The 24,046-nt window shown below is 32.9% G+C and overlaps 1 protein-coding gene and 1 long non-coding RNA gene across 2 annotated transcripts in view; both read left to right on the top strand.

The window, feature by feature from the left end:
- The first annotated feature begins 6,610 nt into the window (after nucleotides 1-6,610).
- Nucleotides 6,611-7,261, top strand: LOC138332793 (uncharacterized). The gene is made up of 2 exons (XR_011209874.1): nucleotides 6,611-6,981; nucleotides 7,055-7,261. It is a non-coding gene; the product is annotated as an uncharacterized lncRNA (long non-coding RNA).
- Nucleotides 7,262-18,793: 11,532 nt separating this feature from the next.
- LOC138333571 (chitin synthase chs-2-like) overlaps nucleotides 18,794-24,046 on the top strand; it is a 28,453-nt gene continuing 23,200 nt past the window's right edge. Inside the window, exons 1-3 of the mRNA XM_069282031.1 lie at nucleotides 18,794-19,217; nucleotides 20,079-20,144; nucleotides 20,754-20,981. Coding sequence (XP_069138132.1) covers nucleotides 19,122-19,217; nucleotides 20,079-20,144; nucleotides 20,754-20,981 — 390 coding nt within the window. The 5' untranslated portion in view covers nucleotides 18,794-19,121. The remainder of the gene's footprint in view (nucleotides 19,218-20,078; nucleotides 20,145-20,753; nucleotides 20,982-24,046) is intronic.

Raw genomic sequence — 24,046 nt, 5'->3', positions numbered from 1 at the left:
CGGTTAATCTTCGTTATTTTGTTGTGTTATCACAATTAAGCATACAACTAAATACACTAAGATGAAAACCTTATCCGATCACATTAATGACTTCTTAAGCTTCTCAGCCAGGGGACAGAACTCAGAGTTTTCCCCGCAAAGGCTAACGAACACAAGACTAAGACCAAAACAACAGACCTGAGAAAAATATTCGTTTGACATATCGCTCGATGCTATGAATTTTTATATACTGGAAAATCCTAATGCTCTCATTCTTATTTAATCCCTTTTATCGTTAACTAATGCCAATTTTTATCATGATTATCAACCAGATGGATTATGCTTAATACGAGTGACTGTAAAGATTTGTTTATTCGTAGCTCTTGGAATCTGCTTCTATCATAGTAACGATATTACTATAAATAAATTACCATATAGATGGTGCTGCACCATACATTCCCGCTAAAAATGGTGAAAATGTCCTCACAAAAGATTGAAATAGATGCAGATAATGTGTCAAATTCTATCTTGTGGTTTTGATTTGATTGACCCTAGAAAAAAACGTTCATGATTTGTCAGGATTTTGTTTTGGTAGATGATGTTGACAATGTGAAAATGAAATTAAACTCTCTCTCTAATACGGAACACATGGCATTCTCATCCTAGCACTGTATGAAACGTAACATAAACATAATTTCTTTATATTTTATCATTGGGATTTATTTCTTAATGTCGATATTGTTTTTACTGTTTTCCTATCATTTCAACATTGCGTGGCCGTAATTAGGCAATGCTTACCGTTCCACAAATAGATATATAGAGAACATTCCTATAAATTTCAATGTACATAAATCGTTTGTAAATATATAATCTAAATACAAAGGTTTTACGTGGATAATTTATACCTGCTGATGACGAGGAATTTAACTAAGTCCTGTTATGTCGCGGTTGATAAATAGGTAAGTTAATCACAACGACATGCTCGAACGATTCCGCCAGTCGACATTGTTTTACCTGCTAATTTGCATGTTTCTCGAAACTAATTATATCATAAGCCTTAACCTGAGCTTACAAGTGACAAATTAGCCCATGAACACAGTGGACATGTAAACAAGGAATAATCTTGAACATTTTTAAGCACATTAAGTGTTCAGGCTATCTATACAGTTCTGGAGTCTGGTTGGGCAAGACGAGAGGACCAGACAAGGTAAGTTTGTGAAGGTGTGCACAGGTGATGTCATACTTTGAACTTGCAGCATGTTTAATTGTTGCGGTATGTAATAAGGGCTTGTCGAATGAAGTATTACTTGTATTGCTCCGCCCGCTCATCATTATGGTGTGAAATACGTCATAATTAGACCAAACACCGTCACCGGTTGATGTAGTGTCGGACTAACTACAAACAGAGGTATACCGACTATTTTCGATATTGTTATTTCGATTTGAATGTTTGACTGACGTTAAGAACAATTGTACCATCGGAGTAGAGACAACTACAGTACAACTTAATTATGGAATATGACAATGAATGACAGGAAAGGTGTCAAAGAGATATATTTCTTCATATATTCAACATATATTTCCGGATATAAACTTTAAAGTGAAAACTGTGATATTGGGACCTTATTTAGAAATTCGGAGTTTATTTGGAAGTGTGGACTGTATATACTACTGTGACGTTACAACCGGAATCTGGGTAAGGATATATATTGTTTTATTTCTAATGTAAATAAAGACAAACATCATCAGTGGGCTACGTAACAATATGACAAATGATTTACATAATGATCAGTTTTCTTGACATAAAAATGGCAGAATCGGTATTTTCATCCAATTTCGGTATAATTGATTAATGTACATAAACAAAGTCGTCTTGAAATACTATTTCGTCCATTTTAACACCCATCATTCATACCATCCCCGATCGGTCGATACCCCCAGATCAAAGTTTGAAGGGAAATACAAACAACGTAGTATCATAATGTCATTCATATTTATTCGGTTTTTACGCCTTGTAGCACATTTTGAATTTGATAATGAGCCAAACTACCTCTAAGATAATAATGCCAGTGTTAAAGATTTAACAAATGAATACATTATCTACGTCACTTTTATTAGCAAAGGTTCATTGTTTAGGAGGAGGATAATAAAATATGATAATTGGTCCACCATAATGGAATGACAAATGTACTATATAATTTATTATAATGCATTCATATTTAAATTTGTCTATATTGTTACAAGGGACGTCTCGACACCAAAAAGTTTGCAATATAAAGTTATATGATATAGGAAATGTGCTTATACTGTACACAGCGTTCTAAATTAACGCCTGTCCATCTGCCCATGACCGACACTTTTATAGTGTGGCAGTCATTTTTTGTCATGCAACTGGCCCTTTGACCGGCAACGCTTTGGTCCAGTTCTGATAGACTACTAGAGATATAAAAAAAATAGCAGAAGCATTGTAGAAAGGTTGTATATTAAATTGCACAAAACAGATTTTCGTAAAATTCTGGTTTTCAGTCAACTTTGTTGAGAGCGCACGATACTAAAACAGATATATGGATATTTTTGTCAGTAAAAATATTACTTCGATAGATATTAACTACAAGGATGAATTGTAACTTTGTAAGGACCGGTAACTTTTATGTCAGGACCAGAAACTTTTATGTCAGGACCAGTAACTTTTATGTCAGGACCAGTAACTTTTATGTCAGGACCAGTAACTTTTATGTCAGGACCAGTAACTTTTATGTCAGGACCAGTAACTTTTATGTCAGGACAGTAACTTTTATGTCAGGACCAGTAACTTTTATGTCAGGACCAGTAACTTTTAGGGTCAGTCGGTCCTGGAAAATGTCCTTGGGAGATCACTGACTGTATAACATGATTATGTTCATGGTGTCTATGGAACCATGAATGTAAAAAGCAACGAAACAAATTATGTTTTATATAGCCTTGTTACCATCGTTCTATCTGTGAACCATGAATGCACCAACCCACGATAGAAAATAACCACAAATAGTTCATGTTATACAGTACAGTGACTTAGCGACCACCTCTGTATAACGAGCACGTGCTTAATACCGGTGATAACTCTTTTCGGGGATACTAAATGATCACTTTTATCACAATTGAACTTGTGTATAAAAACGCCATGGCTATAATGTCACCTTCCTCTGTTTATTGGATAGTCTTTATAAACAGGTTTGTTTGTACTAAAAACACCTAGAGGCAATTTTTGAGAGAAATGCTGTCGTAAAACTGTTGACACATGCTCTTAAAAATTGTTTCAATAAACACATTATAATTTGCATTGAATTCGGATTTATCCTACACATAACTGTGAGTATGCATGTTTATTTATCGTACCATAATACGGTAGCATTGCTAAATTAAGATATGGTAGTAAAACACAATCGATATGTGGACTAATATTCGAAGGGTCGCTTGTTCGAACCCCGTGGAAGGCACCAAGTTGTGACTAAATGGCAGCTCTGTCAGTATAGAGAAGTCTATAATGTGATCGACTACTTCCAAGTTTCAAAACGCTTATTAGCTATGTATACTTATGTATGAACAGCTGTAATTGGTAATAAAACATTAAATGATCGTCATTGACATTCAGAGTGTAATATTTAGGTTACTGTTAAGTCTCTCAGTTGACGACGCTTGTAATAATGTCCTGACATTATTTCAGCTTTTGTTGTGAAATATCAACGGGTGATAATACGAAACATTGATATAATAGCTGAATTCTTACCCTAAACATTTTTTTTTAGATAAATCGAGGACTACCAAAAATATGCGTCAGAAAAAGTGCCAGACATTTCAAAAATGTAAGCGTCCTGAACTAACACGACGATAGCCGCCCATCAAACCACATAATCATTGTTATTTTGCGTAAGCAAAAATACCTATCTGAAGGCAAATGCTCTTTGGCAGTATTTTTCGTTTTTGTATCAAAATACGCTTCATAAATAACGTTTTGTTTGATTATGTATATTTCGCAAGAAGGAAATATTATTATAATAATTTTCGTTGCAGACATTCTTACGTGTCAGTTCAGGAGACATAGCGTTGTATTAATATATGTACATAGTTTGTCTAACATGTATTTTCATAACTTATATAGCATTTACTGCATATATAATTAACACTGTCGCTAAGTTTATATAACACTGAGTTTAGTCACAGGCCGCTCGGTACAGCATAAAATTCGAAAAAGATGTATTTTGTTGCCGTGAATGACATATTTTATCCTAACATTTGAAGGGACTCCGATTTGAATACCTGATTTGCATATTATCACCTAGCGCGACCAAGTTGTTATTTTAGGGGATTATATTTAAATATAGTTGTGAAGTGAAGAAAGATTGACATGTTTTAATTTTTTTTCGATGCCTGTTACCTCTTTAGTGTTTTTATGTCATTAATCAATTTATTTTCGGTAGTTTGATCGATAAATCAATCATATTATCATGATCACATCTTTATCCTGTACGCACCGCACCATTCATACTGTAGAAAGCTTGTTTGAAATTTGGCAATTAATGTTTTAAATCGAAGTCAAAATAAAATCACTTTCCATGCTGACGACCGAAGTTGCACTTCAATCTCACTGTTTATACTTTTTATACACTGTTCATCACATCCCGTGACTTGGTTTCTTTCACCAGTTCGTTTATCTTTTCTTTATATAATTTTGATTGGATGTAGTTTTAAAAAGGGACTGAACGACGTAAAATTAATGTTACCAATTACCATACGTAAACTACTCCATTTAAGTGTTTAGTAGAAAGGAAAAATAACAACAATTGTAACGTTAACTCCGAGGTGATGAACCTTTCAACTAAAGCGCAAAATTGTAAGTAATATATTAAAGATTTACACCAATAATTGGAAAATAACTTTGGACATTTAGTGATATTACTAGAATGATAACATATGATGTCAGGAAATAGAAAAATGAACTCCCAGTCACATAGTATAATACGAGTGTACTCTTGTACTATCACGTGTCCATTACTCTAGCGTCAGCCAATGAGAAATGAGTATAGAAACCATGTGTTTCCTTATATAAAACAATATATGGCAACTGTCACTATTGGAATCCACAAGTATTGCTAAAATAAGCAAAACAAAGTGATTTTCACCAAAATTGCACGTATTCAACCAATAAAATGCCACCAGATGTGCGAACTAGGATGTGACATCATGATTGTGGTGCAACAAAATTTAAAACATTAAAAGGGCAATCAAATTCAATTCTGACCACAATACACAAATTGAAATTCACAGAACTTAGTTTTAATAAATTATTTAACCCTTTTTTATTTGTTGATAAATAGTTAAAGTTAATGCTACTGTTTGATATATTTTAACATTCTAGTATTGCATGTTGATATTTATACATGATGTAAAACGTCTACAGAGAGAGCGGTTACGCGAAACCTGACATATTGTATTTGGTTTTGATTTATTTGTTTTATGAACAGTCAATGTCATTTAAGGACGTGTCAGGTTTGTTGGTTGAAAAAATACGGAGTACTAAATACAGATAAAAATCATCGACCAGCATTCAGTAATTGGCAATTGCCCTACATGGTACATTGTATTTTAATTCGTGACTCAAAGGTGGAGGGCTTGTATTATATCAGAGAGACTCTAAACCAATAGGAAATCGTAGATATGATTATTTTATGAGTAAGAAACTTACCGCAACCTTAACTTAAAAGCAGAACATTCAATTTTGGTGAATTCAAATACTTCACCCATTAAATACTATTTAGCTAATCAAAGGAAATCACAACCACACCCTGCTAAATTTTCAAAATATATTCCCCGCTTAATTGACCAAATACAAATGTACACCAATAATATGTGCTAATGTCATTCTGAATCGACATAAGCCCATCCACAACATGAGACTCATACTCCTACCCAATCCGGTCCGGGAAACTAGCCCGGTACTGCATACATGATTCACTCCAGGAAACCGAATATAATATAAACTGTTGTGTATACTAATATACTTATCATTATGTCCTAGCTGTCCGCCCCGCTACTTCTTTAAGTGTCTAATATGCGTGTGGCACCACGAAATATTAGTTGAATAGAATGCTATATTTAAATCTGCGGTTACGAATGGTATGAAGTGGATAATTATAATTCATATACTGGTCTAGAGGGAAAATGTTTCATTGTTTTAGGAATATTCTTGTATTGTTTTCGCTACCACACGTAACACAGACGGTTTAACTGACACACCAGATCCTTCCTGATCTTCTTGCAAATAGTCTAAAAAAGAAAGACTAATATCAATCACCCGTACAGTGTATCATTTAAGTTATACTTCTTATAATTAAGTATTATATTATTGTTAAATATAATTAATTATATTTACACTTGCTATGCTTGGTCACTATACGCTAATACTAGCCGATTTTGTTTACCATAACTGCATGGTAACATTGAACTTTGAACTTGCGTAAGAAAATGTTCTATGCAACGTAAAAGGACTACTTTTTTTTAAACAAACACATGGCTTTGTTTACATTTTGATGCAACATTACGTGTATATTGTTGTTTTTCATAGAATTTTGGAAAAATGTAAACCATAAATACATGTTTCACATTTATATATGATTCAAACAATTTTTAAATTAACAATTGTATACAGAAACGGAAAAATATCCCGACCGGGGCGACGTGCTTTCATTTTTGTTAAAAATGATGGGTGTCAAATGTTAACATTACCTCTGTGTCTGTGTTCGTCATACGATCGAGTCTTTTGGGTGGACGGGCGTGAGACCTTCTGATAGAGGTCAGTTATAAACATATCCTCTTGTCTTTGTTCTTTGAGAATTTAATCATGTGTATTATAAAACATGCACCGCTAGTAATCCACGTGTTGACAGTTACGCGTCACCACAAATACATTGTATCCATCGAACACAAGTTGTTCCATCTATAGCCTAGATGGCAATGGATATAAGCGTAGATTATATAATCACATGGCTCCGAAGAATGTAATATCGTCAAGTCAGACGACAATCTCAAACAAATTTAGCTACTTGAACACTGGTGTTTTGACAACTTCGGAAAACTCCACTGTGTAAGCGTGCGTCAGCCTCGCCTCGCTGCACAATAACGGTCACCGAGTTCACACATGTGGCCGAGAACAAATACTTTATGTTATTACGCTATATATGAACTTTTTGCAAAATTTAATACCTACTTAAAGTTCTGATCTGATTAAATAAAAGTATCTCTGAAATTTACTTTGTTTGTCATGTTTATTTTACACTAAAATATTGAACTTTTTTGTCGTCGCGGATGAATAATTCTACCTTACGTGCAGCGTCATCATTCGCTGTTCAATTGAGTAAGCTCCTCCCACTTTTGACCGACTTTTATTGAATAATTACGTCACTTTCAAATGACGATTTTATTGCATAAAATATAAATAAAAAGTCGTGCGAGTGTAAATATAGGGATTGGATTCCGTTTTTATGTTAACCATGCTTGTATGGAGCAATTCCTCTAAGAATATATTCAATATGGGGCGCTAACGCGCCCCATAGAATATATTCTTAGAGGAATTGCTCCATACAAGCATGGTTAACATAAAAACGAAATCCAATCCCTATAATAATATATGATCATGATAATATTATCGAACACTGAATTCAATCATGTCATGATAACCGTATATTGATATAAATCTTTCTACCTGAGTTACAGATCCAGTTACCATAGCAATAGAACCTTTGTACATTGTATCTGTGGAAACTCCTACGTGGTAACTTTCTTATCAAAATGAAAAAATTATATCGCTATCTTGAGAAAAAAAACACATGTATCGAACTTTGTCTCCAGTTCCACTTTATTGATTTAATTGAAGTTAAGACCATATAAGGCGAAACACAATTTCATATCATATAAACTTAAATGAAAATCAATCAGAAACAGAGGTTTTCCATAAAGCCATTCTATGTTATGTACACTGGTATACCTGATACAAAAACGAGGTCAACCAGCGATTACAGGATGTTAGATGTCCTTCTGTCACGTACTTGTATGATTCGACAAAAGCACGCCTCTGACGTTATGTTAACTGACCGTTGGTCAAACGAGTTGTTGTATGAGAGAAATGTAGACTGGACACGACCGACAAGAATTGCTGAACTTATCTGACCTACCAGCAGAACGTTTCCGTATTGGCCTGTGTGGTCATGCATAACAAGCATTGACCTTTCACCCAACCAATTGCCTTGTCTTAAAGAAAAGAAACTTTCCCAAACCAAACTGTGTGTCCAGTAAATATTAATGGTTCTTTGTACTAAGTATTGTCCAGTTTGGTGCTGGACATTCCCGGTTTTTTCTTCTTCTATGAGAGTCATGTGTGGTGTTTGACCTATTATCGTCAGTATAAGAAGCAAGCAAACCCAACCAAATTACCTATATTTTTGGTATCAATCTTCAGTTTTTATTGACTGGTCTGTTCATTACCCACTGTTCTAGTTATTACTTAACAGTAACACTGACCTGACATTTATCACTTCAATAATGCTGACAATTTTGCTATGTTCTTGGAAACGAAAACGTATTATATGATACTTTGTTATTAAACTGTTGTCATAATATTTTTCTCATTTTTATTGACTGACTCCATATCTAAAAACACAAATTTGAAAGAAATCTCAAAACTGTGTTAAACAATCATTATTTATAGACTAAAAATGACCCATTTATGTTCAAAGTAATATTATAGCATTTCTATCATTTGAAAGGTAGTTTTGATTATTTCATTTTTGTTTCAATGTCTAATTAAAGTTTGATGCAACCATTGACAATGTTTGGTTTCAGAGATAGTTGGACAATAAAACACCTTTAGAATATGCAGTGAAATAAATTCACACGAAGAAATATCGTTGAAATATGTTTCAATAAATGTGACAATACAAACCACAGGAAAAACAAGAAACATTTATCAAATACTTCAAATACTTATACAACTATATAGAACTAGTAATGATAGTAGGATTAAAATGCTTTAGTCTAAAACAATGAGTAACCATCCGGTTGATGGTTTCAAACACCTAAGTCGCCCTCATTCATCAAAGTTTGCTTACGTACCGATGTGCATGACAAAACAAAACATAGTGACGTTATGTAGTCAAAGCAATTTTATTGGTCTTTAAAAATAGAATGAAAATGATAGACAACACACTAAATAATTATGTAAATGAAAAACAAATTTCACCTTTAACGAAATCAAAGATATGTGCTGAAGTCAACACAGGTAAATATGTCATTATTAGTTCTCAACTTAACCGACATTATTATCACTAAGGGAGTCATGATGGCACTTTAACACTTTCTCACCATCTTTGTCATATTATGATATTGTTTTAAGCATAATTCGTTCCATGTGTTGTGTTCAACATGTCATGCTCACAAGATCTACGATGGTCCAAAAGGATAATTAACGCCACTATCTACCACAAAAACCAACGACATTAATTTCAGTCTGAAATTTCAGTTTAGATGATATGGCATTTAACAATATTACACCGGTCCAGGCACGTAATATATAAAACACTATTGCCTCATATGAAAAGGCTATGTTCTCATACTACCATAGCTCTGTATCACACGTAAATTGTTGCCATTGTCTTGATAATGATATAAAGTCATATAAAATGTCAACAGGAAAAAAATTTATCATTGGGTTTAATTTTCTCTGTTTTGCCATTTCATTCAAATTGAAACGATGTTTACATCAACAAAAATGAAACAAAACATTAATAATATTTAGAAATATTATATAATAAGGAAATCTAGCTATACAAAATAAGGTTGACTAGCCTACACTACCTATATACAGTTATAGCAAGACATTTGCTTAGGTCACGGGCCAATATTACAATATACAATCAAATTTGCTATAAATGATACCTCTATGTAAAGGACACATCTCTATATAAATGACACACATCTCTAAAAAGGACACACATCTATATAAAGGAAACACATCTATATAAAGGACACACCTCTATATATAAAGAACACATCTCTATATCAACGACACATTTCTATATAAATGACACACATCTTTATAAAGGACACACCTCTATATAAAGGACATGACACATCTCTATATAAATGACACACTTATATAAATAAAGGACACATCTCTATATAAATGACACACCTCTATATAAAAGACATAACCTATTTCTATATAAATGACACACCTCTATATAAAGGACACACCTCTATATAAAGGACACACCTCTATATAAAGGACACACCTCTATATAAAGGACACACCTCTATATAAAGGACACACCTCTATATAAAGGACACATCTCTATATAAAGGACACACCTCTATATAAAGGACACACCTCTATATAAATGACACACCTCTATATAAAGGACACACCTCTATATAAAGGACACACCTCTATATAAAGGACACACTCTCTCTATATAAAGGACACACCTCTATATAAAAGGACACACCTCTATATAAAGACACACTCTATAAAGACACATCTCTATATAAAGGAACCTCTATAAACACCTCTATATAAAGGACACACCTCTATTAGACACCTCTTATAAGGACATAGACAACAAGGGACAGTTTTGGTATGTCCTTTTGTTGCCATTTATAGGCAAGTATGAATGTACATTTAGCAATGTTTGCACATGCATGTGGTTATATTACCTCACAAACATGTGACGTCTATGTGGGATCAAAATGTGGGACAGAAAAAATTCATTTGTATAAACGGTCAGCTATTTATCATTCCAATATAGAAGTGGTGTTTAATTTAAAAAATGAAGCAAATACATTAATGAATGCATTACGTATGCCTTCAAAATGTAAAACATTTTACTTCACGAATAAATACCTTTGTTGTAACCTAAATACTGAACAGGCGTGTGTCTGTGATAGTTACAATTTTGGCAATATTTTGTTAATTTCGATACATACATCATGATTGAAAGATCATACTTATCAATTAACACATTCATAATTCCTTATACATAATCCATCAAGCAGTGGGTTTTAATCAATCACAACTTAATTATTATTCTTTTATAATGAAGAGAAAACAAAACTAATTTGACAGTACATAATTCACATTCTCTTATTTAGGTTCATTTATTTATTGAGATAAGTCAACTTAGCAGTAGTCTTTAGATCGAACAATACGTATTGTATTGAACAATACGCAATCTATTATGTTGTCATTTATTCGCCATTAATGTGATTCAAAACATGATCAGATAATTTGGTAGCGGATGCGTTTGATCTTTTAACCACTAGTCAATTAGAAAGTACTTGACTGGAATCATAAAAACAACAGATTACAGGATATATCACTTCTTTGCATCCCAATGTCTACCTTTGAGAATATATATATGTATACAAAGATTTATCAAAGGACCATTGTATAGTACTTACCAATTAAAACAAATATGAATATTCATAAATCCGTTTTGGATACACCCCACATGATAATACTAGTCTCCAAATCCAGACAGATTATATATTAATAATGCCATTAAATTATTAATATTGAGATATTTAAAAGTATCTAAATATAACATAATGTTTATGCGTAGTATTAGCATGTCAACAAAATGTAATGGCGATGTATAGTTTGAACAATGCGCACATTTAATAAAGAATATTGTCTGTTTTATGTATGTGATGATTTGGGATACCTTTTTGTTCGTTTTTCTTATAATTCACTTCCGTCATTATGACGTCCTGACGTCCTTGAATAGTTGTTGATGACTCGTTCCATCTTTGTATGATATGGATAAAGTACAATTAACTTTAACAACTGTATCAAAATTCTTTGAGAATGTGGTTTCACATCAGTAACAAGTAGCGGATTAAGTTAATAGAATTCACAAACAGATGACAGTAGTGATATAAATTATTTCGAAATCCGAAATATTTCCAATAATAATACAGTAACTAAACTATGATATTTGAGTATGGAATACCGTCAACAAATTAATACTGTGTTATGTTTTATACTATGTTTTAACCTAAACAAATAGTGCATTGGTACATATTTCCCACATAACCACTGTGGTATACACTTGTTGACGCATTCTTTAGGTACTAGGACTGATTATGACGTCATTGTTTTCAGCACTAGATGGTCTGTTGTCAGCGGATATTCACTCGCTGTTTGCTTTTCTCCAAGTTAATTAGGGCTTTTCACTTTTTGGTGAAAAGACCTATTGTTTTCGTTAAGTTTCTTATTAGGGCTTTTCACTTTTTGGTGAAAAGACCTATTGTTTTCGTTAAGTTTCTTATTCTTCTTATTATTATTATTCTTATTATTCTTCTTCCTGTTTTTGTGAACGCTCTCTCGGTCAAACGGTAACACACAGGTTAAAAATGATTTCAGTATGTTTTAACCAAACATCTGAAGGTGTTCCATGAACAAAATTAAGTAGGTCAAAAATTCCAAAATGGCCGCCATGACGTAAAACCTTAAAACCACAAAAACTGCTTTAACTCAAAAAATATGAAAGCTATTGCAAATCTGAAGGTATTTTATTGTAGGGAATGAACATATCTAACTTTTACCCATGACATGTTTCCACAAAATATGTCTTGTTAAAAAGCTCGCTAGAGGTCAAAGTTTACAAAAAAGTGACTATTTTTAGAATTTTTTTATTATTCAATTTTTTTCCAAATTTTTTCCATTGCATCGATGCAGTATCTCATTCTGAAGGCTTTGATGTCTTCAAATTAAAAATTAGTCCACTAAATAATTTTTTATGACGTAATTAATATTTAACTAAGATTTTTTTTTCAAATTTCGACAATTATATTTTAAACATCTCCTCTGATTCCACCAGTGCAATCAAGCCCAAACGCACTACAAATCTTCCACTTGTCACCGTGACCAATTCTTGTTAATATGGTGTTGATTCAAATTCAAATATGGCCGCAATGACGGCACTTCCGGTTTAACCTAGACATCCATAACTCGTTAACCACTGAGCCAATTCCTTTCATGTTTTTGTATGTTATGTAGAATAGCATACTGAGAAACTTTGTAATTGTACATTTTTCTCTAAAATGTCAACTTCCGAATGATCATTGACTCATAATGGAAATTCGCCATTTTCGGTGAAAATCACGAAAAAAATCTTCTTGTCAAGTTCTACATAGTATAGAGGCTTCATGATTAGCATGAAGTAAGCTTAGGTAGTTGACTATCGGGTTTGAAAAAATAAACGAGCTTGACCGTCATCCAAGGTCACAGAGTGCGTGTGATTGTAGAGTTATGAAAATAATCCTGTGAAAATTCAGCTCATTGAGACAGCCGTAGCTCGTTAACCACACAGCCAATTACTTTCATTTTTGGATATGTTATGTAGAATCAAAAATGAAACAATTAGTTTTGTATCATTTTTCTGTTAAACGTCAACTTCCGGTTGGAAATAAGGGACAAAGTTCAAAAATGCAATTTTTCGACAAAATCATTAAAAAAATCTTCTCAATTTCTAGAAGGCCTAGAGACCTAATATTAAGCATGAAGCATGCTGACATAAATGCCTACCAAGTTTGTTAATGTGATTGACCTTGACCTATATCAAAGGGCACTCAGGCTAACAATCCTAAAGTCTTCAAATGACTTATTGTAAAGTTCTGAAAGGCCTAAGACCTGGTATTGGACTTTTGGTACGTTGAAACTAAGCGTTACCGAGTGTTTTATAAATGACCATGAACGAAGTAGCTTTTAGGTGAAAAGCCCGTCAAATTGTCCCGGTGACAATTTCTAGTTCTTATTATTATTCTTATTATTATTCTTCTTCCTGTTTTTGTGAACGCTGTATCGGTCAAACGGTAAGACATAGGATAAAAATGATTACAGTATGTTTAAATCAAACATTTAAAGGTGATCCATGAACAAAATGAAGTAGGTCAAAAAATCCAAAATGGCCGCCATGACGTAAAACCTAAAAACACAAAAATTGCTCTAACTCAAAAAATATGAAAGCTATTGTAAATCTGAAGGTATTTTATTGTAGGGAATGAACATATCTAACTTTTACTCATGACATGTTTCCACAAAAAATGTCTCGTTAAAAAGCTCGCTAGAGGTCAAAGTTTACAAAAAAGTGACTATTTTTAGAATTTTTTTATTATTCAATTTTCGTCATTTTTTTACATTACATCGATGCAGTATGCCATTTTGAAGATTTTAATGTCTTCAAACTTAAAATTGATTCACTAATTAATTTTTTATGACGTATTTAATATTTAACTAAGAATTTTTTGCAAATTTCGACAATTATATTTTAAACAACTTCTCTGATTCCACCAGTCCGATCAAGCCCAAACTCACACAAGATTTTCCACTTATCACCGTGACCAGTTCTTGTTAATATGGGGTTGATTCAAATTCAGATATGGCCGCGATGACGTCACTTCCGGTTTAACGAAGACAGCCATAACTCGTTAACCACTGAGCCAATTTCTTTCATTTTGTTATATGTGATGTAGAATTGCATACTGAGAAACTTTGTAATTGTACATTTTTCTCTAAAGTGTCAACTTCCGGTTGATCATTGACTCATAATGCAAATTCGCCGTTTTCAGTGAAAATCACAAAAACAACTTCTTGTCAAGTTCTACATGGTATAGAGGCTTGATATTGTGCATGAATTATGCTTAGGTAGGTGACTATCAGGTTTGAAAAAATAAACGAGCCTGACCTTCATCCAAGGTCACAGAGTGCGTGTGATTGTAGAGTTATGAAAATAATCCTGTGAAAATTCAGCTCATTGAGACAGCCGTAGCTCGTTAACCACAAAGCCAATTACTTTCATTTTTGGATATGTTATGTAGAATTAAAAATGAAACAATTCATTTTGCTACAACTTTTCTGTAAAACGTCAACTTCCGGTTGGAAATAAGGGACAAAGTTCAAAAATGCAATTTTTCGACAAAATCATTAAAAAATCATCTTCTCAATTTCTAGAAGGCCTAGAGACCAAATATTAAGCATGAAGCATGCTGACATAAATGCCTACCAAGTTTGTGAATGTGATTGACCTTGACCTATATCAAAGAGCACTCGGGCTAACAATCCTAAAATCTTCAAATGACTTATTGTAAAGTTCTGAAAGGCCTATGACCTGGTATTGGACTTTTGGTACGTTGAAACTAAGCGTTACCGAGTATTTTATAAATGACCTTGAACGAAGTAGCTTTTAGGTGAAAAGCCCGTCAAATTGTCCCGGTAACAATTTCTAGTTGTTCTTTGTTTTGTTACGTTTTATGTGTTTATATTATGCTCCATTTATGTCTTTTATACTCTTATAAAATATAATCGGACTATATTTGTAAATACAGTACATGTTTGTATTCGTCGCTATTGTTTTATTCATAAATCTATCCATCAATGTCACATTTTACCTTTTGGTAGTTTATATGGAGCGATTTATGTTACGTACAGACACTTCATCCACTTCTAGACAAAAGTAAACATCTTAATTCACAATACAATTTCCAGGAAATCGTGCCAATGACCTTTGTTTACGATGGTCATCTCGTAAACAATGCTTACATCCCCGACAAGTTCACATCTTAGTAGTCACTTAGATATCTCCTTCTTACAGGGATATCCGTTATCTTAATCAGAGTTCAAAAATAGCATCTTCAACGTAATTTTATAAAAGTTATATTGAAGCAAATCATATGTAAATATTAAAAAAAAACTCAAAGCTCAAAATTTTCGCGATTTTATCTAAAAAATCAAATTTTGGCAGTTTTTCATCTTCGCGATCTGCTTATGAAGGTATTTATAACTCAACTAGTTCTCAATATTTGGCGGATATATATACTCGCGATCATAGGAGCATGTCCCGAAACTGCGAAATGTATCATATCACTTAAACGATAAATAAAAATAGTGCTATAAATTATATTAAATCACATATTCTAGCCAATACGTAAAATGCATTTGAGCGTTTTATGTTCATAAGGTATTGGTTGTTACGTGCCGTGACCTTTGTAGCGACGTAGATAGAGGTCAAACCCTTTGATGCTAATGTGTATTGAGAGGGAGAGACCCAGTGTGTGCTCATCGGCCCATAGTGGCCACCAATATATGTCGCCTATTAAGTGATCAAGATATTCCGCCCGGGGCCCTGAAGGCGGCATCTACTAATGATAGGTGTCAGACCATGTGATACACATCTTATCATGTAATAACAGTGTTCTGTAGGGGTTGTCATCAGCTCATTACATTGTCCGGATTAGATCAGAATTACAACATTACCCAATTTACTGATACACATCCTAAGAACGTGAAATATTCAGCGAAACAGCTGTTATTATCTGAATCGTTTGCATAATAGGTATAATGTGTTGATTGATCACGTTTGGATTATTTTCCGTTGACAGCATGTTAGGTTTTGCATTTAACACCTTTGCCGATGACTTACGTGATAACACATGCATTTATTTAGGTCGCTGTGTTTAACTTCCTATTAAGTATGTGCTAATAATAGCACTAGGTTTTCAAGGAAGGGAATTAAGATATATTTCTTGAGCAATAACACTATATAATACAACAAGCATAGGTAAATAAAATAGCAAGTTCATATCGATTGTGTCATGCACTTCAGGACATTTATTCTTTACACAATTACGTTTAGTTTTTTAAGTATTTTTCTTTAAATAATGTCTTGATTTCTTTTGAATTTCACGTGTCGAGTTTAATTAAGATATAAGTACTCAAATGCAATTTCATTGTGCCATATATGGTGTTATAAATTAATCAGTGAATTACGTTTTAGATAACGTCGAATATTGGGAACAAAACATTCGAAATATCCATACAAACTAGTCAATCTTGAAAATTCAAACATCGAATATAACTGTAAATGTAATCATTTTGGCGGAATCAACATGTAGATAGATGTAAATTTTGAACGTGTTAGCGCTGTGCTAATTTGCACATTCAAAGTAATGGGTATAATAATAACATACAGAAAATACAATAAGCGTAATCATATCTAAGCGCAACGTTCCGGGCGCCAGAAGAGCTTAAATATTTTTACCACTAAAATATGACCGTTTGCAGTTTTCCGTTTTCTTTTTGTTTTTGGAAATTACATTTACCTAGCTGATTATAAAACCAGAATGCGAAACTCTATCGAAGCAGGAAATAAATGCACGGTATTGGTTAGATATGACATGTGAAAGCATAGCATCATTGTTCTGATAAACCACTACTTGGGTGACAAATCTCGAGCCTTTCTATGTATTGGTATACCTCTTTGTATAACTTCGGTTAATGATGGCCACTGATCACGACCGCCAATCAAATATGACGGATGTACCTGTCAGTTTGGGAACATAACTCTGGCATTCTCCTTGCGACGTTGTCGTATTAGTCAACTATATGATAAGCGATCGATACGCTTTTTAACTTTCATAATTATATGAATAAAATATTCAATCATCGCGTCTTAGATTTGATGGCTCTTATTTGATTTACAGACGTTTCCTGTAAGCGTCATTTAAAACTTTTTATCGTGGCTATTCTATTACATTGTAGAGAAATATTCATTCTGTATCCGTCAGCCACTTTCATTACGAAATCATTAATTAAAATATTTATAAAACTAAACCAAATTGTTTATGACATTTTTAAACATACACAGCATGAAAGAGTAGTTTCTATTGGATAATAGCATAATTATATTCAAGACAATTACATGTTATATGGGCATCCCAAAAATTTCATTAACAAAGTACACTTTCTATCAGGATTATATTAGTACATGTAGGTTATCCACTTATTACTAATCCATCTATTACTAATAATACACCATTGTTCGAAATTGTTACCCAAATAAATCTATGTCATATTTGCATGTGTATTATAACAAAAGATAATTTGAAAAGCGAAAACAAAATGAAATTATTCATCATTAAATTAAAATTATTTATTTTAAAGGAAAGATAAAAAGCAGTCCTCTTAGTGCAGTCGGAAATACCTGTAAAAACCACAATAATGCAAGTTTAAATATGTTACCACTGCAAATATTTTATATATTTAGGTCAATAACAAAAACATGACCTAGATGCTTTTAATGTTCTTGATTTTTTTTGGACTTTGGTGTTCTTTTTTTTTTTGGTCAAAGAATGCATTGTTTTCAAAGAATGCATTGTTTAATTATTATGTCGTACTTTTTTTCTTGAAAACATCTTATACAAATGATAACACAACAATCAAATTCCTAAACCTAATAGGAAAAAACTGTCTTCCAACCTGTGAAGGTACATCACGCGCTAGAGTCATTTTAAAGACAGTGACATTTATCTTTATGATGCTTTTGAGACCATAATGCTCCGCCCAGTAGAAACATAACTATCTCAGTGTAAACAGTGACCTTCACAAACACGACGCAAATTGTAATTACGATGTAAAAAAAATTAAACACATATATCAAATGATTAGCCTACTTCCCAACTGATTGCGTTATTTTCAATAAGTGAAAACGCGTGTTGGAGTCCGCCCTATAGTACGGTCTCCGCATGAAACAAAAATGTTTGTACAATAAGATATGTTATGTTTTGGCCCTATGTACGATGAACTTATTAAATCCCACTTCACCTGTCAGACATCCATCAGGTAAAACAACGATAAAACACAGGTAAGAAACCACGTGACCGGGCCAAAAGAATGAACAAGGTAAGCGCCGCCCTACCTGGCTTTCAGAACAGCGATGGAAGTCGTCTGCCTGACAGGACAAAATGGCTTCCACTCCACTGTCCTCAGGTGCTTCTAAGTACCACATCCTTGGGTGAAACGTTCCCCGAGGATAAGAAAAAGCACTTTTGCTCGAAAACATATACATGGATGTGAATTGGATTATCATCAATTGGATAATTTGTCTTTTGGAGATAACGTTGGAATTCTTTGTGAATCGTTCGGTCAGGATACCAATTTTTAGAAAGTTGTATATGGTTTAATTCTATGGAACATTTTTCTCTCTGGATTGCTGTATGTTCACGAACTGTGATATTTTTTTCAGTGAAAATGATAAACCTATAGGATTAAAGCAGTGATGATGAGACCAGATGATTTGAGTACCCTAGAGGTCCTGGATGAGAACACTATCGTCCAGGCACTCAGGGGAAGATTCCATAAAGATAAATATTATGTAAGTATAATATCATATAAAATGTAAATATGTACTATGAATATGGAGAACGACGTCCCTTAATCTATTGAATGAGAAATCATAACAATTTTTGTTTGAGGAGAAATGTACTCATTACTGTTGCGAAAATTACAGAAATGTGTGGTATTAGAAGAAAATAGCTCATTACCTGATCGAAATCTACCGTTATCAAACTATAACATCTTTCGAATACTTGCAATATTCAAGTTTTGAATAATTTGTGGTTGTTTTAAGAAATTTGATATTAACTGTTTAAATGTGGTATTATAGAAGAGTGAATAGCATTTTCACGTATTCTTTGTCTAGTATGTCCATTTTGCAATGCTTTTTTTTTTCTTTACAACATGACCTCATGTTACATATTTTCGTTAATCAAATTAGATATTAATTTTAAAAATATTGAAATATTGATACTTAGGAACTGAATAGCTAATGGTGGATACATTGTAAACACATCTTTATGCTTATATTATGAATTCAATTTTTCTTTAGGGTCGTTTTAGATGCATGACTATTATATACATCTCTGTCACTTTCACTACTCTTAATGCTGTACAAATATGCCATTGCTCCTGTCTACACCATATTATAAAATCCACCGTAAAATGATATCTAATTCGCTTTAATCAATTTAAATGATATGTGTTTAACTATGTGCTTATTGCTGCATTGTAATACAGTGAGTTTTGAAAACCAATCTTTCTTCGATCTAACGTGTTTAGATGGTTATAACATATATCATCAAATCACAATCCTTATGACCATATGTACATATTAAGACAACATTCTTATATGTTATGTAATATGCATTAACTGACACATTAATTTTATTGATTTCAGACTTACATAGGTGATATTCTAGTTGCTGTGAATCCATGGAAACCACTTACTCTTTTCGAGAAAGCGGTAAGAAGACTTATTACTTGCATGAACTTAACAATTGTCATGTTTCATTCTATATCATTTTTAATACTGATACACTAACCATAATTGTTATAATCAAAGTCACATTTCGTTCATCTTAATGAAACTACTAGTATAATATTACCAATGTTGCATTCTAAGAATACCAATAGTGTCACGTTTGGAATTGAAGACGGCGTAAAAAAACATCTTTGATTTAATAGAGTCGTAAATGCTTTGCGGTAATTGGTTTTGCTAATGACGTCACGATAAGAATTGAAAACGACGAAATTATCAAATATTCATTTTGTGTCTATAGTATTGTAGTTTTTTAAATGATATATTCTCAATACATGTATATATGACATTTTATAACATAGGTCGTGAAAAATAGTTAAAAGTTTACGAAATGAAAAGGCAGCGTGTACCACGGAGTATTGCGCATAATTGAAACTGTTGAATACTTCAAAACATCCTCTTGATAAACATTAATAATCATTAGATTCAATCTGATGTTTATCTTCTGCGATATGTTTTATTTTATTTATATGTGCTCACATGCATGATGAAATTTGTTGAAATGAATCATATTTAGAATTGCCCATATTTCAGAACCATGAAGAGTATGAGAAGTTGTTGGTGCGATCCGAGAAGCCCCCTCACCTTTTCTGGGTGGCTGACCACGCTTACAGGGCACTCTTGGAAAACCAGAGAAACCAATGTATCCTGGTTAGCGGGGAGTCCGGAGCCGGAAAGACCGAAAGTACAAAGTACATGATACGACATCTGATGAGGATTAGTCCAAGTAACGACAAACACTTACTCGACAAAATAGTGCAGGTAAATCATTGCTTTATTGTTAAAAATGGAATAGCAAATTACTATTACGAAACACCCAACGTTTATATGCCAAATGGTGTTTTTCACATGACCTTAAGTAGGCGACTTTAAAAAATAGTCTACTCAACTAAAATGGTTTTTTTTTTAAATCAAAAGAAAACAATTTAAAGTAGAGCAAAATTGTAAAATTGTTTTAATTACATCTGATGATTAATTAAAATCATCATCTGAATCCGAGTCACTTTCGATGTATTTGGTATTGCGTTCTTAACATGTTGACCTTAGAGGAAATTTGTATTAGTCAAGAATTGTCATGATCAATCTAAACCCTGTTCACTAGAAGATTAATAGCACACCATATACACCTTTGATATATAGATGTTTGAATGATTTCTTTAACCACGAGTTTGCAAATCAGTACAGTTTGAAAAATGTCTTGCGTAAATTCATGCAATCATACACATGGCACAATCATATCATTTTTATTTGAGTTATACGGTATATGTTACACATGTAACTGAGATATGCAAACAAATACTATTTTTGATAATTTGATGTATTCCAAATCAAAATTACATAATTTATGCAAGCAATATACAGAATAACCTTTCAAAACCAACACTTGTCTAATTAGGTCACTCTGTATTCCCGAATAATTTTATGGCATTTTTCTTCTTATTTAATTAATCAAACCTGTCTTATCCGGAAATCTGGCAATACTGACGAATTATTGTGGTTCCGATGACATTCGGTTTAGTTAGGTTACACTGTATTCAATAAAAATGTTTGTATATTTTTTCTGAATCTGCACGTTGAAATCCGGACAATAGGTAGTCATAAATTATGCATATACAAGTGTTAAATTTAACTGATATATTGGGCGTTCAACTGACACACGTGCATGTTTATAATTTACGGATTCTAGTTTGACTGAACAAAATTTAGTGACCGGTTTACAGCCGTTATGCGTTGATTTATTTTATACATATTGAACAGCTTAACTTGTCATCCATTCAAATGAAGAGATATTCGTCTTCCTTTGATATATCGCTTGGATTACCGAAACACATTAATTCAAGAATAATTTATCTAAATTTTATTTAAATTGATTTTTCACTGGTCTGAATTTGATGAAACATTTTGACATACAAAAACAGGTTAAATTCATCACTGTAAAATAGGCAAAAATATATTATTTTCTGACATTTATGAAAATCATAAAGGGATTTTATCAAGTAAACACAACATAAAAATCTAGTTCAGACCATTATTATTTTGATCACATCTAAGTTACAATTTCACAGTGTTTTATTGCTCGGCATTCATACATGTTAAGGGCCGAGTCATACTAAATATGCAAAAATGAATAATATGCTGATCTGGTAATTTATTTATGATATTTGGAATACTCAGTATCCCTCAAAGTAAAGTGTACTGTTCAAACTAGTTAATGATGTCCTGCTGAATATAATTAGCCTGGATTATTCTTACCGTGTTCGCCAATTAGATGTATCTTGTCCGGTTATAGACACTAAACATGTTTCGCCTGTAGGCATACTTCGGTATTTATGTCTACTCTGCTTAACGTACTGTCAAAGAAAACTGTAAAACCTTTACGAATTATTAAACCATTAACTCACTCCAGTTATCGCTCTTTGTGACATATTATATGAATGGCTTACGAGATAGACATTTCAGAATATGGTTGCAAGTCAAATGAACTCTTTAACTTGAAGATGACGTTTTCCGTACATTAGGTTACTGTGCAATAGGCAATATTTGCGTCAGGATTTTTTTTCATTAATTAATCTCCAATCTGAAACATTTGGAGAAACATGCGATAATTTTACAACCGAATGTATAAGAAGACAATACAGTAACAATATCAAACCGTATAATATTGTTATATCATCTGAACTTAGTTACGAAATCGGTTTCGCAGTAGATCTATATTGATATATTTACATGTACAATTTAAGTACAATAAAGGAAATCAAGATCATTCAAAGAGGTAAGAAATATCGAGTTAGGATGTAGGTTATACTTTTATTGTAATTGACGTTGAAATAATTCTGATGTTATCAAGTATATTTTGAGTATTATTATATATATTTAATTTCCTTCTAAAGAAAAATGGAAAAGCTGGAGTTTCACACGGTGGCAACTAAAACAAAAAACAAATTGTTTTTTTTTATTAAAAAAAGCCAATAGACATGAAGGTATCCTATTAGATAATAATAGAAAATCCCTTTGTTAAGAATTACCTGGTGACCTAACTGAGGTGAATGGTCCGTGGCCGTGCACCATCATCTGTGAACGGTACCCCCGGAGGCCATGTCCCTATAGTAACCTGTCCCGAGGGTGACAGGTCATCCATTAGCCATGACGGACCTCTGTCAGTATATCTTTTGTCTATGACTTGGGCCTGTTCTAATCGAAGTCGTTATTACTTAGTACTGAAAGGCCCATCAGGCCTTTCTCACTCTACACTACCACGGTCAGACCTGCAATCATCATATGTGTATGCAAAGTGTGCAAAGATTTTTTATTGTACATTAATGACAATGGTGATTATATATGTCCCGGTGTGTGCTGTGTATACACACTGACCGGAAGTGGACAGACATCATGTATATGATAATTTTAAGTCTAATACAACCATAAACATGTCTTTATGTCTTATATGAACGTAGCACATGCATGAATTTCTAAGAACTGATAGGTCAAGCAGCTTAAGTGACAGGTGCCGATATATGATTGACCATGTATAGAACTATGACTATTATCCAAAGAATTTTGCGAAAGCATCGGTTTGTTAGTCAAAATAGTTATTAAATTCGTTATCATAATTATACAAAACACAACAATCAAATATCTGATTTTATAGGCAATGTAGAAAATGAAATAAAAAAGTGATTCACAAAGTGGAATGCATGAACAACAACAATTTGCCAATTTGTTAACAATAGACATCGATTATAAAGTTTATAATGACAAAATGCAAAATTGTCATTGCATTATGGACTACAGAAGATTCCACACATCTGAATGGGAATTCGTACTTC

The sequence above is a fragment of the Argopecten irradians genome, chromosome 10 (assembly GCF_041381155.1).
Source record: "Argopecten irradians isolate NY chromosome 10, Ai_NY, whole genome shotgun sequence".
Taxonomy (NCBI): Eukaryota; Metazoa; Mollusca; class Bivalvia; order Pectinida; family Pectinidae; genus Argopecten; species Argopecten irradians.
This window is presented reverse-complemented; position numbering and strand designations above follow the sequence as displayed.